We start from the raw sequence: 17502 nt of genomic DNA, 5'->3' as shown, positions 1-17502 counted from the left end.
TGCTTGTAAGAAATTGAGAATCTTAAATGTCACAATTAACATGTATTTAGACGGGAAAGACAGTATGCCGTGCAAAAGCAATGAAAATACAAAAAAAAATTGTTAGAAAAAAAACTGGGGAGTGAAATACAAGGGGAAAGTAACCGACACAAATAAATGTGTAAATAAACGGATAAAGATATAATTTAAAATAATAAATAATAATAATAATTTTCAATAATAGAAAACTTAATAGAATGGAAAGTTGAGTGTGAAAATAAAAACGTTCTACTATTATTTAATTAGGGCAGGTGCGGCCGTCCATATACCCCATTGCAGTGAGTGCTCCCCTTAACTCCAATGTAGAACTGACTTCATGCGGACCAATTTGTTTACATGGGGAAAAGCTAAGCTAGAGACCCAGTTAGTTTACGCTAACGCTACCTTGTCCGCTTAGTTCAATCTTTTTAGCGTTTCAACCATGGGGAAATCGTTTGCAAATTTCATGTGCAAGAAGGACTTTCATCCTGCGTCGAAGTCAAATATCAAAAAGGTCGGTCACTAGCTACAGTTAGCGGTTGTACTTCACATAAGCCTGCTAGCACCGTTTGCTACTTAGCAAGAGCTAACATTACATTGAACTTTGACTAGATATAAAGTTTTGACCCCAGAATAGTCGGTTTTTAATTATGAATCAAGAGCTTCGACAAAATGTCGAAGCTACGTTGATTATTTGCCTGTTAATTGTGATCTCAATTGGTGATTTAATTGGCTTTGAATAAAGGTAATTCTTCCGTTAACCTTAGCTAATCTAAAGCTACAGTGTTAACTTCAGTTTTGGTTCAATTTAAGTGTTGTCTTTAGTTGTAGAGCTTTATATATTGAGCAATACTGAAGACTGTTTTGAATCACAAGTTGCACCAGGAATCTATGTCAAAAACAAACTGTCCACATTTTTGTTCGACGGAAACCTTTTCTTGAAATTAATATGAGCAAATTGGTTGTTTATAGATCATGGAGCCCTTTGTATCCTCCTCGTGTAGGTTTTAATTATGGACTACTGGTGGACTGTCTCTCAGCCACCTCTGTCACAATATAATGGGTTGAAGTGTTTATTTTTCACCTCACTACACTTGAATCGTTCCTCACAACAACAAAAAAAAGATAAAAAGAGATGGAAAAACATGTTGGAAATTATTTTAGCCGCTTCCAAAATATATCATTCTGCTTATAAAATACCATAATACCAATTACCAAGAGAGGCCAAGCTGATGCTCTAAGATACTTTACAATAGCATAATGTAAATAAATTAAATTAAAAACAAAACAGTAACAATGACTCTGTGTCATTTCTGCTTGAACAATTATTTTAATGCTGATTCATCTTCTTTAATCACTATTTAAGCATTCAAATATTCAGCCCATTATCTCTGCTCTGGCATGGTTTTTAGGGCAGGTACGGTTAAGCAATTGCATACAGGGCTGCACAGGAATTGTACTGACGTGTAGCTTAGTAACTTATAAAAGTGTGAATGTTGTGTCTCTCTGGCAAGTATAGCTATAGCAGTTTGCAATGAAAGGAAGGAGAATATGTGGGCTGCAATCATCCTTTTCTGTTTATTTTACAGGTATGGATTGCAGAACAGAAACTGACTTTCGAGAAGACCAAGCAGGAGGATCTTATGAATGCCTATATGAAAGAGCAGGACGTATACAACAACAGGTTAGATGAATATTACAGAGCACTGCTACAGAAGGAAACAGATAACAGCTTTATATTTTAGATAACTTATATTTTAGTGTAATGATAAGCTATACACACACACTCTCTCTCACACACACACACACACACACACACACACACACACACACACACACACACACACACACACACACTGCATCATTTTATATTTGAAATGGATAATTTCTGAACACAAATTTTTACCAAAAGGTTCAACATGTTGTTCTCTTGCCTCCAGGGTGTTGATGGGGGATGATCGTGTTAAAAATGGCCTCAATTTTATGTACGAGGCTCCACCAGGAGCATCCAAAGGTAAGTCATCAAACTCATTGTGACTCAGCAGTTGTTATCTCTGCTGTAAAATGTTTTGACCAATTTCAAACATCAGTTTTTTGAGAATTCATCTTTAATGTTTTAATACTTTTTCATTTGTCTGTTTTTTTTTTTTACTTGATCATTTCCTATGGCATTGAAGAGGAAAATAAAGAAAAGGTAGATAAAAACCTTTATTATTCCACAATACGTTTGCATTGAGAATGTGCACACATGTAATGCATGTTGGGTTTGCATTCATTGATAAAATCTGTCTGTTTTTCAGGATGGGGAAGAGGAGTACAAGTTTGAGTGGCAGAAGGGAGCTCCTCGAGAAAAGTAAATAGAGTTTTTATACCCATTGTTTTTATATGGCATTGTACCCATACTGTCACTTTTCCCGAATTTTTGTTCTTTATTCGAACCTAATTTTCTCACATAGGTATGCAAAGGACGACATGACCATTAGAGATCAGCCTTTTGGAATCCAGGTGAGTGATTGTTTTTATTCATTTAAAATGTTTATATACTGAATATATACCGTACCAATAATTGCCTACCCTCGGGTTGAATCCAAATGGGTAACAGATCATTTAAAGTAAAAATAAATAAAATGAGTCTGTCAAACTAAATGTTTGATTATTTTTCTTTTTAATTACTGGGTTCTTTTATCTATTTAGGTTCCTGAAAATGTTACAAATGAATTGATAAAGCTAATGTGAAGCTTTAGTTGCAGTGCCTGCAACACATATCCACACTTTAACCACAACCTGTAAATAGTTTAAGTATTGGACATGAAGGCAGTGATTTGTCTTTAGGGGTCGAATGCGTAAAGGATTGGGAACCACTATTTTATGAAATACCCTGTAAATGAAATAAACATAACACATTAATGTATTTTGCCTAATAATTGGGCGTTTTGCCGTTATTTAACAATAACATAATGTGTGTGTGGGTTTTGTTAAAATTACTATGCATACCTAATTGTAGTAATTGTAACATAAAGCATAAAGTAATGTCTGTTGTTTTTTACTTCCCAGGTGCGCAACGTGAGATGCATCAAATGTCACAAATGGGGCCATGTGAACACAGACAGAGAGTGTCCTCTCTATGGGCTGTCGGGTATCAATGCCAGCGCTGCGCCTACAGAGGAGGCGGCAGGTAGAGTAAATACAATAATTGTCCAAAACAGAGAAAATCGTCTCCTGTAGTTTTGTGTCTCAATGTTTTACTGATGTTCACATGCTTTGATATTATCTAAACAAACCACAGTGATTTTATATACAGATTGTATTGTGATGTTATTGAATTAAACATGAGTCATTTAATCAATTGAAATAAACATCAACATAAAAGCAGATGTTAACATTCTGAAATACATTTTTGGATCGCTTTAAGTCTCACCACTGAAATTTGGTTTCCAAAAATAAACATTGGTTGTTGTTTATGTCATATTGTAAAAAATATGAAGAACAACATGCGGTACAAAAAACAGGCAGTAAGAATATCTGTGCTGTTTGATATTCGTGGCCGGTGGTTTAGTTTAACTCAGTCACATACTTGGCAGTAGGTCCACCGTCCTCCTGTATCTTACCTCCTGGGGTTGCAGCTGGAACTCCCAGGCTTGAGCTGATTCTGAGTTGTGCAATCAGCGAGTTGAGTTGTAAAGTAATAATGTTTACCCTGGGAGAGTCCAGTCAGTGCATGGTGTGGATGGTGGAGTGCTGTAATGGTCCCCCTCCTGTGTCGGGAGAAAAAAGTGTAATTATTGTGTATTCTGATTCCCCTAACTGCTGCTTTGGCAGAGAATGATATTGTATGATTTGCTCAGCCGGAAGTGGAGTGAGTTGATTTGATGTCCCATTCTGTTAACAAAGCCGCCCCTGAAATTCCCACTGTGGAGATAGCGGTTGGCACGACTTTGACATCAATGGGACTCTGAGGCTGTGATTTGTGCTAACAGGTCCGTCGATGCACCCCTCTGAGTTAATGGCGGAGATGCGAAACAGTGGGTTTGCCTTGAAAAAATGTGTCCTTGGTAGGAATTCTACCGTTTGTGATCCATCGCAGGTAATTGTCTGTCTCCCACTCTCATCTTTGCACAAATAGGACGACTGAAGAACACACACACACACACACACACACGCTTCTGTATCGAAAAGAGACTATATGTTAAGTACACATAATATATAAAGCATATATGAATAGTGACAAAGCGGCAAGTTATTGGGGCAACTTAGGTCAAGTGAACACATTTGATAAAGACATTTTGATTATTCTAAGGTGTAATCAAATATTGATTTGCTCACATTTGTCTTTGAGTCGTATTTTTTTAGTTTGTTGTCGATTTGATTTCAATGTGCGCGGTTCTTTTCTAGGATTTTGTTGCCAGTGAGGAAGAGGAGGATCCCGAGGTGGAATTTCTGAAGTCATTAACGACCAAACAAAAACAAAAGCTCCTCAGGTAAAAAAAAAAAGAAATTGGCACAATTTATAAATTGATTATATTGAGCCAATTTTTTAATTTTTTGAAAATGTTTTCACTATTATCACATGTATTAAACTGTTGGAAAATATCACTGAGTGATTTGATGAAATACAAGGTGACTGATTTCTAGTAATTAAGATTTTAAAAACATGTATTTGTTGCCTATTTACACACATCATATATTTTCATCAAATTGTTACATCCCTTTCAAGCCTTTTCCCAAAACTTTTGATGTTGATTATAGATTTATAAGGCTAATATGTTGTGTTGAAAACTGTTAATTGAAAGTTTGTGTTCCTGTTTTTGCAGAAAACTCGATCGCCTGGATAAGAAGAAGAAAAAGAAAAAGAAGAGCAAAAAACAGAAGAAGGGCAAAAAAAAGCAGAAGAAAAAGCAGGAAAGTAGTGAGAGCTCGAGTGACACTTCCAGCAGCAGCAGCAGCAGTGGTAGTGACAGTGACTCAGATTCAGACAGCAACGGCAAGTTCAAGAGCCAAGGCAAAAAGAAGAAGAACAAGAACAAGAAGAAAAAAGATTCCTGTCGGGATAACAGCTCTAAAGTCAAGAGTCAGAAAAAGGCCTCCCCCTCCTCTCACAGGAGCAGGTCACCGAGCCCTCGCGCCAGACAACAGAGGCGGCCTGAAGAGGAGTCCAGAGACTCTAGACAAACAAGGACAGAGAGGGGACGGAGCGGGAGTCCAAAGAACAAGACCAAGGCGGAGGGGGAGGGAGGTCGAGAGCGAAAGAGACACAGAAGCAGGAGCAGCAGCAGGGACAGACCCAGACCTAGCAGCTCCAAGACCAGCTCGCACAGGAGCGGCAGCCGCGACACAGGCAGGGAGGCTAGAGGTAAAGACAGGCAACACAGTAGAGAGGGAGAGAGCCACAGAGGCAGCACAGATGGAAGAAAAGGCAGAACAGCAGATGGGAGGAGCAGAAGCAGGGAGAGGAAGAGAGACAAGGAGGGCAGGAGGGGAAGGAGTGGAAGTAGGGAGAGAAGAGAGAGAAGCCAAGACGGAGGCAAAAGAAAGCACTGACTGCTTAGTTATTCCCCCCCCCCCCCCCCCCCTTACAATATTGGGACAAAACATGAAAATACTTTGATTTAGATTTTCTTTTTAATGTGTGATGACTATTTTATTCCCAGATATCACAGTGTCCCTCAATTTACGATTGCAGATATTGTGCGCTGCCGGCCTCCTTTTCCTCCAGTAGAGGGAGGCAGTCGACAGCAAATCTCTAGATGCCGCTCAGTGCTCTCTTGTGTTTTGTGCTGTATTTAAAAAGCTCTAAATGATTTGATTACCATTTGAAGCAATTTGCAGCTATGAACCATTGATGGGAAAACCTTGGGCTCATTTTAATGGTCAGTTGGTAACTGGAAAGACTATTTCTGTTGCTTCAATATATTTTTTTTTATCTCACCCATTATTGTTTTCTCTTGTCTGTGTTTGTGTGTTATCCACATTTTACGCTGTAATGCATAGACATCTGTCGATTACTGAAAAATTCAGGATTTTTTTTCTGATTAAATTTTCATTCATCTCACTATGATGCGTTTATTTGCAATGGTTTGAATTCATTAGAAAGATCGGATGAAGATGTCGATTAGTCTGATGATTGGTCATACATAATAGTCATTAAGCTCTGGACACCTGATACACATATTATATATATTAACTTATCATATTTTTGTGTAAGGTTTTGTGTTCAAGTTTCCCTGAATGACATAACATAATCTGCGTTATTCCAGAAACTGTAAAACTCAATCATAACAGACCAGATTCATGTCGAAATATCCAGCGTGTTATAGCATCTATTTGTGAACGGACAGCGAAGCAATCGGTGGCCGCGTGAGGATGAATTTACGCTGCAGCATTTATTTCATTTAAACACACCATGCATTTTATATTTTGATATGGTAAAGCGGTCTTTTAATTTAAATGATTATTACATTTTAATCCACAAAGCCTAATTTTTCGTTCTGATATTTAGTGGAGGCTACAATAATTGTTGGGCCTAAAATAAAAAAAATTAATTGACACCCTTTGTCAAAATATTCTTTCAAGAAACAAGTTTGATCTAAATAGCCTTTACTACTACATTTTCAACAATTTATCCAAATAAAAATGTAATTCAATTGCTGAATGCTGCGTTTAATATGCTTACATTTCAAACGTTTTTTTTAGTGGTGTTGCTTCTACTTAGTCTTTTTCCGGGGGAGAGGAAAGTCAAATTGACGATCTAATTTGATAGTTTTCACTATCTGGCCGTTTCCTTGAAGCCGCTGTTGCACAAAAGGAAATGAAAATAATTTCCCTCTATTGCCTTCTGGTCAATTTAACATCCTCCTCCTTAAAAAAAAAAAAGTGGGTGTCTGGATGAGATGCTTCGTATTCCCAGTCCCGGACTGACGCTGTAATTATTCCCCGGCTTTTTCTTTGAGAGTCGGACGCTGCACTGGGTAAGCACAAAGAAGTCAGAGAGCATCCTTGAACCCTTTCAGTGCGGGGCCACTGATATTCAAATAAAATGCAGGCACCATTTGACTGCGCTGAGCAAAAGAGCATTTCAAATTCAACATTTGCATGTGACTCTTTGCCCCCTTTTTTCTTGTTAGGAAGTTTAAAAAACTGTTCCCAGAACATCTATGTGGATTTTCTGGCAAAAAAGAGAAAGATGCCGTGTCCTCTTTCTCGGTCCATCGATTGATATGCAAATCAAAGCAGTTAATTTGGACAATTAGAATAAATATTCAGGGACCTTTGTCATCAACCCCCCTTGGAAATAAAATGAAACTGAACAAAAGATGGCTCGGAGATTAATTAGATATTTGATAAGACACGAATCCCTAATCGCCAATACAAGACACATGGGGCTGCGATGTGCTCCAAGTCATAATTAAAACCATTTAACAAGATTTTCATTTGGGCATGAAATGTTTTTTTCCGGGGCATTACACATTGATTTATTCCATAGGGGAAATAGTGAAAGTCAAGGTATTATAGGTGACTTCAAGAATAAAAGATCCCATGAACAGCACAAACGGTTTACAGTAAATGTCTAAATTAAATAAAAACTGTTTTCAAATTAAAACATAAATAATTAAACAAACAAAAATATATATATAATCTACAGCACACAATTACAGCCTTTTTTAAGATGTTTTAATTACGATAAAATGAAAGTCTTATACGTGTGACTTTATACAGGTAAACATTTATATATAGATATTTTTTTCAGCAAAGTAATAAAATGGTTAACCAAAGTTGAAAAAGCTGTGTACATACATATCCACAAAGTGCGTCGAAAGTAAACTCCCTGATTTCCAGGATACCAACACGAATAAAACAATCATAGCTTAACATTTACATGAAAGGAACACAGAGTTTAGGCGTCAATATACAAGATGTCACTCACATTGTCCAACCAAAGTTCAACAGGTTTCGCGCACTCATATGGCAAACACCCATTTCATTTTCAAGTGCTCCTAAAAAATTCCCAAAGGCCTACAGGCCTGTTAATCTCTTTTTTTTCTTCTTCTTTAGGCTAGATGGATTTACGAATGAAATAGGCTATTTATTTTGCCTGTTGGAGAATATGTCTTTTAGACTTTAAAGTCCCTTCTTGAAATATTTTCTCCTGTATTGTCTGTCAGATAAGACCCGTTTTCAATGTGCAGTTCTGAATCTGGTTGGATTTCTTTCTGTTTTTTGGAGGGGAGGTGAAGCCTCATTAGGGCTCGTCGTGAGGAGACGGATCCTTAACTGTGAGTCTGGGGTTCACCCCTTCCAAAATAAGTTCCGGGGACTCGGACCTCGGGGTCTCCAGGTTACTGGTGTCGGTGTCACTGTCACTCCCCTTTTTGCTTCCTCCGCCGGCCGTGTGCGTTTTGATGTGCTTGCTCAAATGGTCACTCCGCATGAAGCGCTTGTTGCACACCGGGCACGCGAACCGCTTCTCGCCGGTGTGGGTGCGCAGGTGTCTCTGAAGCTCATCGGACCGCGTGAACCTTTTGCCACAGAAAAGCCAGTTGCAGACAAAAGGCCGCTCGCCGGTGTGCCACCTCAAGTGCGCTTTGAGGTGAGAAGTCTTCCCATACACTTTACCGCACCCTGGAATGTGGCAGCTGTGCAGTCCCTTTCTCCGTAGGCTTGCCCCGGCAGGTCCCAGCCGTTCAGCCTCCTGACAGTTCGGACAGTCACACGTGGCTCTGCCCGAGTACCGCCTGGACGACCTCGAGGAGCTACTTATTCCTGAACTGCCCCCAGAAATCATGGCGTTGGCGGCGGAAGCGTCTGTGTAAGTGGGGATGACCGTTTTGAAACCGTCCTGCGTTAACAGGTGCTGACCGGTGGACAGTAGGTGAGACGCGGAGGGGCTGATTCCAGTGGAGCTGAACGCCGAGTGGGTCAGCGAGGAGAAGTCCGGGTTGTAGCCACTCAGCTGGGAGTGGATGGCTTGAGGCGTGCCAGAGTGCAGCGAAGTCTGGAGGGAACTCGCGGGATTCTGGACATCGAGCCAAGACCCGGGATTGGTGTGGACGTCCCACCACGAGGACGCACCGTTGGTTACATCGCCACCGATGGTCGAGTGGAAACCGGACTTGTACCACGACTCGTACGGGTGCGCCATCCCCACGCGCGGGTAAAGAGTTTCTGCCGATGTGTGGACTTTGGAGATGAAGGCAGACTGTCCGGGCTCTTGGGACGCAGCAGCGTTGGAGAACAGACCACTGTACTCTGTGGAGAACGCAGACGAGGTCGGGGAGGTGGAGGCTAAGCAAAAGGCGCTGTTGCCTGTGCCACCGGTCGGCGTTAGTCCTGACGACGCGCGGCTCGTTGCTACTGTGAAGCCAGGCAGACTGGAGCCCAAGTTGCAGCTGGAGGATGATCTTTTCCACGGATGAAATCCACCTTTGGAGAAAGCGCTCGAGTCAGGTAAAGTTGTAAGTGGGCTGGTGTTTCCGATTTTATTGCAAGTTGCAGCCAGCATAGCTAGAGGTGTAGTTCCAAACCGTGGCTCTTCCTGGAAAAACACACACAGACACACACAAAAAGTTGGATGAAAAACCAACAACAAATATTGCCGGAAGAACTCGTTTAATCAGGATAACTGGGAGACTTCTGATTCACAAAAACAAAACAGGACTTCATCAACAAATACATAATAACAGCTCTCTTTATGAAACTGGTTTATTATTATATTTTAAAATATAGGCTATACCAAAAATAAAATATAGCTTAGCCTACTCGTAATGATCATTACAAACTTTATAAAAAATATTAAGTGCGCTAGATATTTGCTGTGAATGCATAGGGAACCAAATACTAGAAATACTATATTACAATGTTTGATACGCTGTTGTTTGATCTTGATGCTTCTAAACTGTATCGGCATTGTTTATTTTGAATAACAAATGCATAGCATGGGCTACCGAACCACGCAGGGAATAACACAGAACAAAATCGTTTCTACAAAGTTTAAAACAAGCATGAGAGCAGCAAACAGTTTTTGTTGCAAGAGGAGAGCAGGCTTCAACAACTTTACGCACAACTTTTGCGCATGGATAAAATGTCAAACTTACCCCAAGTATAGACGTAGCCATATCCAGGGTCTGCGCTGTGTTGAGAGTGTTCGCTTTTCTAATGCTGTATACGGCTCCAATTTGACTCCGACTCGCCGTGTTTGACTCGGGTCACACGGTTTCTCTCTCTTGGCTCGCAGCTCCCAACACTACCTAGTTGTAGAGAGCGTGTTCTTTGAAGTACAGCTGGCGAGGACGAGCAGCCAATCTAATGGCTGCGTTTGTGGCTCGGAATGAAATCAGCCAATAAGAGACCCGACCGCAGACAGAAACACCAAAAACCCCGCCGTCAATCATCTGTTGTGCAGCCTCTGCTCAGACTGTCATACAAGACACGATTTGCTGTTTTTTTTTAATGCATACAGTTATTTTTATGTATTCTCACACGCAGGCTCAATGTCTCCTTTCATTGCAGAATTGAGTTCACACGTCAGGTCTCCAAGAGGTAAGCATTTCACTCATTTTATAGCGTTTTGTGGTTTGTGCTTTCACTGTTTGATTTTCATTATTCAGATCATGCGCAGCACGTCATTGAGAAATTGCTGCTGTTTAAGCAGACAGTATCCTGAACAATGTTGGAGACGCTGCTGTTGCTGATGACTTTATCAAAACAGCCATGCAGTGCGTGCGGCCGTGCGTTTCGTTTGGCGCTTGAACGACAGTGAACGCATAGGGAAATAACTGATGTTAAATGGTCTATCCTTAAAAAAATATAGGCCTATGTTGGAAAATCCGTGATGAATTAAGTTTAGGCCTGACCACAAATACCTCGCCGCTCCAGTTTGGCTACATCATTTATGATCTGCCTGAATAAAACGACTCGCCACTGAAAAGAAAAAAACAAATCAGAACTTGGTATTGATCAGCTAACTTACAGTTGTTTACTTGCCAGCCCAAATGTACGCGCGTCTGCGCTCGTGCGTGCATGCGGTCGTGTTCGCAACTGTGCAACTGTGTCGACCCCCCCCCCCCCCTTACCGCTAACTTGTTGGGGGACTGTGTAGGTGAGGGGATAATTAAAAATGACAGCTTGCTTTATCAGCGCTTGTAGATCTGTTCTAAAAGACAAGTGTTTTATAGGCGGGAAAAAAAGTTTAAGCACCGAGAGGATGCCTGCTGTAAGGCCGCCAGTCATCTCCATTGAAAATAACAGGAGCCTGTGTGCCTGTCTTGTAGCTTAGAAATAAAATTTAACGACAAACGAATCACTCATTTGATTGAATTGTGGACAATTAAGAAGAGTTCGTGTTTAAATATTTTTTCTAACTCGCCATTCTTATCGTTATTATAGCCTATAGTTTTCTTTTAATATAAGAATTTAATAAGCCTGCATCATACATAGTTTGTTAAAAAAAACGCCGAGGGATAATGACCTAATGTAAAATTGACCTGCTCTAACGCGAATCGTCATCGCTTTAAAAGTTAAAGCAATTTCCCAGAGAAAGGCTTAACCGAAAGATGTGCATTACCGTATTCTAAAAGGGGCAAGTGATGCTCCATTATAGAGTATGAATGCTGCCAGTCAACACAGGCGCAATTTGTTCAAATGCTCTTTTTTCCCCTTTAAAAACCCACCTTTGGGGGGTGAATAAAAATCAGTCTCATCAAACAATGAGCGACACCGAGAAAACTGAATCCTTTTTGCAATCATGACAATTTGAAATAATGCCGTTAACAATATTAAATGTCTAGTCTACATAAACAAAGTTGATTATTTGCCCAAGAGGGAAATTAATTCAAGCGTTAAGTGAGAATGAGGGAAGAATGTAAGGACATTTAATTTCAATACTTTCTTTACAAAACAAAAATATCAGACAATATATTACATTTAGTTCACAATTCTTAAAATTCTAAAAACAAGATTTTAGTCGCCATTATTTATTATAGATATAACAGTCTTCTTTCCTTGTGTTCAGATGTTAACATTCTTGTGCACATGATGATTTGTGTATATGTTATATATGGAGCATGTGGCCGTATTGTAGTAAGGATGCTTCTAACAAAGACATCTGCATAGGAATCACAGAATCTGTATGCACCATTAAATGCACCTGTCTATTTTATATACATTTTCTTTACATTTATTTGAAGGGAAATGTGTTTTTCACATTACCCTAGAATATTCAAATAGGGGTTCTTCAGATGGTGTTTAGGATTTTTTTTTAAAGAGGGGGAGAACATGATCTTGCGTTGTCATTCAAGTGAGAATTTTGAGTTGAATCTGTAATTCTGGACTCCATTCGTGAGCACTTCTCTGTGGCAATTAGGAGCCTATTACAAGCCATTAGATTGATCAATGTACCTTAAACAATGGGAATGATTTATTTGGTCGAACAAAACGGTCTGCATCTATTGTGATGAGTCTAAGTGGGGGTGCATCCATCAACAAAAGATAAATGATTAATTCAGACCTATTCATTTGGAGTCTTTCTACAAAAGCCAGCCTCACTTGCCTCAAATCCAGAGTATTAGAGCCTCATTTTCTGCATGTTAAACCAGACAGGCTGCTTGCATTGGCCGATGGTTTTTGGTTGTGCCCCTCTGTGCTTTAATTTGTATTTCTGCTGAGGGAAGTTTATTTGAGGACATTTAACTAATTGTGGTAATTTCCCTTCGCTCATGTGGGTACACCTGTTTCTCTCAAAGGGGGTTGGAGGAAACTATGACTGCAAGGATTTTGTACTTTAATTTCTGTGGTGCAGAAGCTGTGCATTGTTTTCTGACGATTACAGTTTATTATAGTAGATCAGAGGAAGCTCATTAAATAGAAAAAGTAGTCACAAGTATGAAGATTTTCTCCAGATGATCTTTCCATTGTTACAGATATGTGTGGGTTGCAACATTTATCTTCTGGTTCTCTGGTAAAATACAGATGAAACGCAATGTTTTTCTTCTTTATTGTGTTGTGGGCGGCTTTAAATAACAATGTATATGTCATCATCTTTTGTTTTATTTACTTGCTCTTTAAGGTTGTCAGGTCAATTTTATTTTGGTGGCAGGTAAAATAGTCCGCAGCAAGGAAATACAATTGGTACATGTTAAAGTGCAATTTTTAAAACAAACTGCTTGACATTAAGGAATTGTTGCTGTCGGTAGTAGATAAGCTATAAAACAAGGGGAAATGGCAAAATTGCTCGGATCTGTCAGTATAGAGACGCAACCCTCGTGGACGTCTTCAGTTAGGCGACTCAAGACAGATGATTCAAATTTTAATAGAAAGCAGGAAGCTGTAGTAGACAGAACAGTCAAGCCTCTGATTTCAATACAATCTTTTCAACCTACAGTTCCATGTGAGATTGATCTTATAGCAGCTCATCAAGCTGCATTGATAGTATTGACAGCTATATTTGGAAGTCCAGGTCAGCTTGCCAGTTTACAGTGTCAACTTTCATATCCAGAGGCTTCTAGTTCTATTTTGAGAGCAGTGAGTGAGCCAGTTGAAGGGCAGTCCACTGGTTACATTTGAGGACTGAGCCGAGCCCCTTTCCTCTCGATTAATTAGTTTCTTTCTCTGAGTTTGTGAGTTGGTGAACTGTTGTGGAAGCCAGCAAAAAAAAGCTTTCTTGTGGGAAATGGCTCCAAAGAAGGTGCAATGGACGAGCAATAGCTCTATTCAAAATAAGCATGCAATGTTTTATGTAATGGCAGGTTCTTGTTTTAACTGCTAGACGTCTCCACATTGTCTTTATTAGGGGAAAGGAGGTGATGCAGCAAAGCCGCTACCACTGATTGGAAGATTTGGCACCTCATTGAAAATAGGAGTTGTTGGCCTGCCCAATGTTGGGTAAGTGAATTTACAAAGTTATTTTTGCTTTCTAGCCATTCACATTGCATGCACCAGCATGTGCTCTGTCTGCATCTGCACTATGTCCGCCTTAAATATAGGCAGGGTGTGAGCCAAGTACAGTAGAAGTATACGTGTGTCATATACTGTATATATGTATATACTGTATGTATATAAACACCTTTGGCATGCCCCAGTTTTTTTAATAGTATGTAGAAAGAGGAATAGGATTTTAATTTCTGCTCCTTATGTCTGTGGAACATTTTCAGTGTGTTGTTATCAACCTGAGGAGTGCTCCTAACACTGTTAAGTCTTAGGAACCATGTGTCCACTAGCCAGGCATAACATTTCCCACATGGTCTTTTTAACCAGCTACTTTCCTCCCTGTGTCTCAACTACCTCTGTCTTTGTGAGAGCTTCCATATCTTTTTAATAAAAACCACAAGATATAATTTTTTTTAAGAGATGAAGAAATGTCATGATTTAGGTTAAACCGATCTACAAAAGTTGTACGTAGATCAAAATAACATCAAATCAAGTTTTTATATAAAAGTTAAAGCTCTGATAGTTTTACAAGATAAACACAAGTGTAGGTTTCATTATTTTTTATAGCAGTGTGTTTCCAAATAGAGAAAAATATTTGAATTCTCTTTGACGTCTTATTGATAAGAATGTGTCATAACCTCTTTTATATACAGTCTATGGTTCATGACCCATCTACATTGGAGTGAAACACTGCACGATGGTGGTAAATGAATGAAGAGCATTAACATTAGCCCTGTTGTCCATTCATTTTAAATACCCACTTATCACTCATCATGGCGTGCACTGGTCAAAGGTCAGGGCACATCCTAGACCGCTCTGCATTCAATCACAGGGAAAACACATAAAGTATACAGTCAAACACAGTCGCAAATCACATTCATATCTCAGATAATTAAGAGTCTCCAGTTCAAGTAACGTGAATGTCTTTAGAGGTTGGGAGAAAAGATATGAGGACTCCTAGTGCTTACCACTCAGCCACCTTTCGTACCACTAATATTGACAGAGACAGTATAATTACTGCATTACATGGATTTTTAACATATTTTTTCTGCTTTGCACTTTTCAGTTAGAAACTATCACTCTCACATTAATACTTTGTTAAAGGTGGAGTCAGCCATTCTGGATCATTCTTGTCAAAATCACCTTTTGTCAAAATCCGTGAATTTCTTCTCATGATGGACTGAAAAAGAAATACAGTGTTAATACAGAGTCTAGGCTCTGTAAACGGGCATGTTGCTATCTGAGGTGCCCCCCCCCTTTTTTTTTAAACCCTTTGTTTACATAACTTTTTACAGAGCCTAGGCTGTGTATTAACACCTGATTTTTTTTAGCTCACACAGTACGGACAGGTAGCAGATTGTGAAGAGACATTCACCGATGTTGACTATAAGTAATTTTGACAACAATCATTCTCAAGAATAGGACTCCACCTTTAAATCATTCAACATTCATTCAGCTATTTGCCCATAGTTGATTTGAAACAGTTCCATGGTGCAATCAGTGCCTGTGGTACTAGTTTAAGAACTAAATGTCAATTTATTAGTATTTTCTTGTCATGTTTACCTTTTTTAACAACTACACACAACTTGTACGCATAGTTAGTGTTTTCTATCCTTTTTTTAATTTGCCGGTTGTAAAGCAGAGTCCTGGGTCTTGTCTCACTCCTATATCAGGAGGGGCTGTAATAGGAGGAGGCACATTTATAATGTTTGTTGTTAGAGTTTGTTTGGGGATATACAGTATGTTAATGACATTCCCAATGAGCATATAACAGTAAAACTGAAGAGATGGTACCTTAAAAAAGACAAACTATTAGAAGCAGACATAGAGACATAACTGCAGGAAATGGGGAATATGTAACAGTTGTTTTAAGGTGCTTTTCAATGACTTGGTGTCAAACACAATGAGTTGAGTGAAAGAGTGGCAAAGGCAGTTTGGGATAGCTCAGAAAGGCCTGCACATGTGCTTGCAATAGGATACAGGTAATTGTTTGAATGGTGATTATAACTCTTAATGACATACGAACATACATCTGCAATGTGAACCTGCTTTGTGACAAATGGAGAGCCATAGAGTTACTCAGCCTGTGAGAGACTTTCATCGGTAAGGTGGACAACTTGACATGAATCTGTGCTACATGGTGGCGGTGCTTGTTAGAAGGCTGACACACTGTCCACATGTCAAACCTGGTCATACAAAATCCACCTTGTCAGCGTCTAACCGAGACCTTGGGCAACATCAGTGAGGGTGCGTAATCACAGGGCAGACCCTACCTGACTTTCCTTTGAGCCCCCTCTGAGCTACAGGAAGTGGTATGTTATGTTCAGTTCTGCTGACAGGTTCTCACCTTTTTTTGGGCTCCTTAAAACATTTTCGGAGTCATTTTAAACAGCGGCCTAGGACATTTTTGAAAGACCAACAAACTACTGGGTTTAAAAGGGCAGAAAAGCCCTTGATGTCAAGACATTATCGAGATACTGTACTGAATGAGTGAACTGGTGGCCAGTTAGATCGATACTAGGTGTTGATAACAGGGAATAAAGTCTGTGCTTCTTCACATGCAGTGTAGTGTGCCTTTGCTGTTTTGCTAAATTATGGAGCTCATTGCACAAACATTCAGCTCTCTAGTGTCCAGTGTTTTCATTTCTTACCACACCGAAAACCACTATTTCTTCCCCGGGGTAAGAAGTAGAACTCATTGAGGTTGTGGCCTGCCATACCACATTTGTGTCAAAGTACATCTTGCCAACCCTCCTATGGTTTCTTCATGAATGAACCATGTTCTGATGCCAGCCTACTGTTATTTGGGCGTAACTGACCATTCCTCACACACATGGGAAACTTGAGATTGTGATTCGACCATCCTCGCAGCTATTTCGGCACTCAGACCAGTGCATGGTGTATCTACTGCTTTATCTTTCTGCTCAAATGCATGAAAAACGTTTAGTGTTGTCCATCTAACCCCTTATTGAAACATTCTCAGTAGTAGTAAGAACAGCATATAGTCAAACTGCCTCAAGTTAAGTCATTTTTCAAACACTTCTCCAGGTTACCTCGACTGAAATGAATTGAATGGGTATCTGTCTTTATCAGCTCAGTTTGCCTCATGAAACTCCTCATGTCTCTATAAGTATGTGTAGCAGAAACAAATTGAGAAGCCATTGTGAACAATTCATCTCTAGATAATTACTCCTTGGTCCCAAAAGCCCATTTTTAATAGACGTAATAAGTTTATTTTTTAAGTTTCTAGTTATTTTTCTATATTATATACTGAGAAACAATCTAACACGAATTATGAAACTGAATTAGGCAATGTGCATGTCAATGACCAAAAGGATTAAGATGAATGAAAACAAATAATCTAGAACCTTCAGATATGAACTGTTGCAATATTACAAATATCAACCCATAAAGCAGGTCATGTCATTTATTAGAAGCTTATTTCTGTTTCATTTATAGCAGATGGGCAGTTTTGTTGTTGTCTTACAGTTGACTGTAGCTCGGCATAGATGTTGAGATAGTCGGTGCACATAAACGTAGACGTACAATTCTCCTCTTTCTTCTTTT

The 17502-nt window shown here is 39.5% G+C and overlaps 2 protein-coding genes across 2 annotated transcripts; one reads left to right on the top strand and one right to left on the bottom strand.

The window, feature by feature from the left end:
• Window positions 1–385: 385 nt before the first annotated feature.
• Window positions 386–6068, top strand: cirsr (corepressor of RBPJ and splicing regulator). Its single transcript, XM_080037602.1, has 10 exons — window positions 386–532; window positions 1608–1702; window positions 1959–2032; window positions 2196–2212; window positions 2319–2371; window positions 2475–2523; window positions 3073–3193; window positions 3996–4102; window positions 4411–4496; window positions 4830–6068. The coding sequence occupies exons 1-10, from the start codon at window positions 461–463 to the stop codon at window positions 5554–5556; spliced, it is 1401 nt and encodes a 466-aa protein (XP_079893728.1). The 5' UTR covers window positions 386–460; the 3' UTR covers window positions 5557–6068.
• Window positions 6069–7737: 1669 nt separating this feature from the next.
• Window positions 7738–10244, bottom strand: sp9 (sp9 transcription factor). The gene is made up of 2 exons (XM_080037669.1): window positions 10107–10244; window positions 7738–9547 (listed from the first exon to the last, which is right to left on the bottom strand). Exons 1-2 carry the CDS (start codon window positions 10125–10127, stop codon window positions 8255–8257), a joined length of 1314 nt encoding a protein of 437 aa, XP_079893795.1. The 5' UTR covers window positions 10128–10244; the 3' UTR covers window positions 7738–8254.
• Window positions 10245–17502: the final 7258 nt, after the last annotated feature.

This window comes from Ammodytes marinus (genome assembly GCF_949987685.1).
Source record: "Ammodytes marinus genome assembly, chromosome: 12".
Taxonomy (NCBI): domain Eukaryota; kingdom Metazoa; phylum Chordata; class Actinopteri; order Uranoscopiformes; family Ammodytidae; genus Ammodytes; species Ammodytes marinus.
Note: the sequence above shows the minus strand (reverse complement) of the source record. Positions and strands in the feature narration are given on the sequence as shown.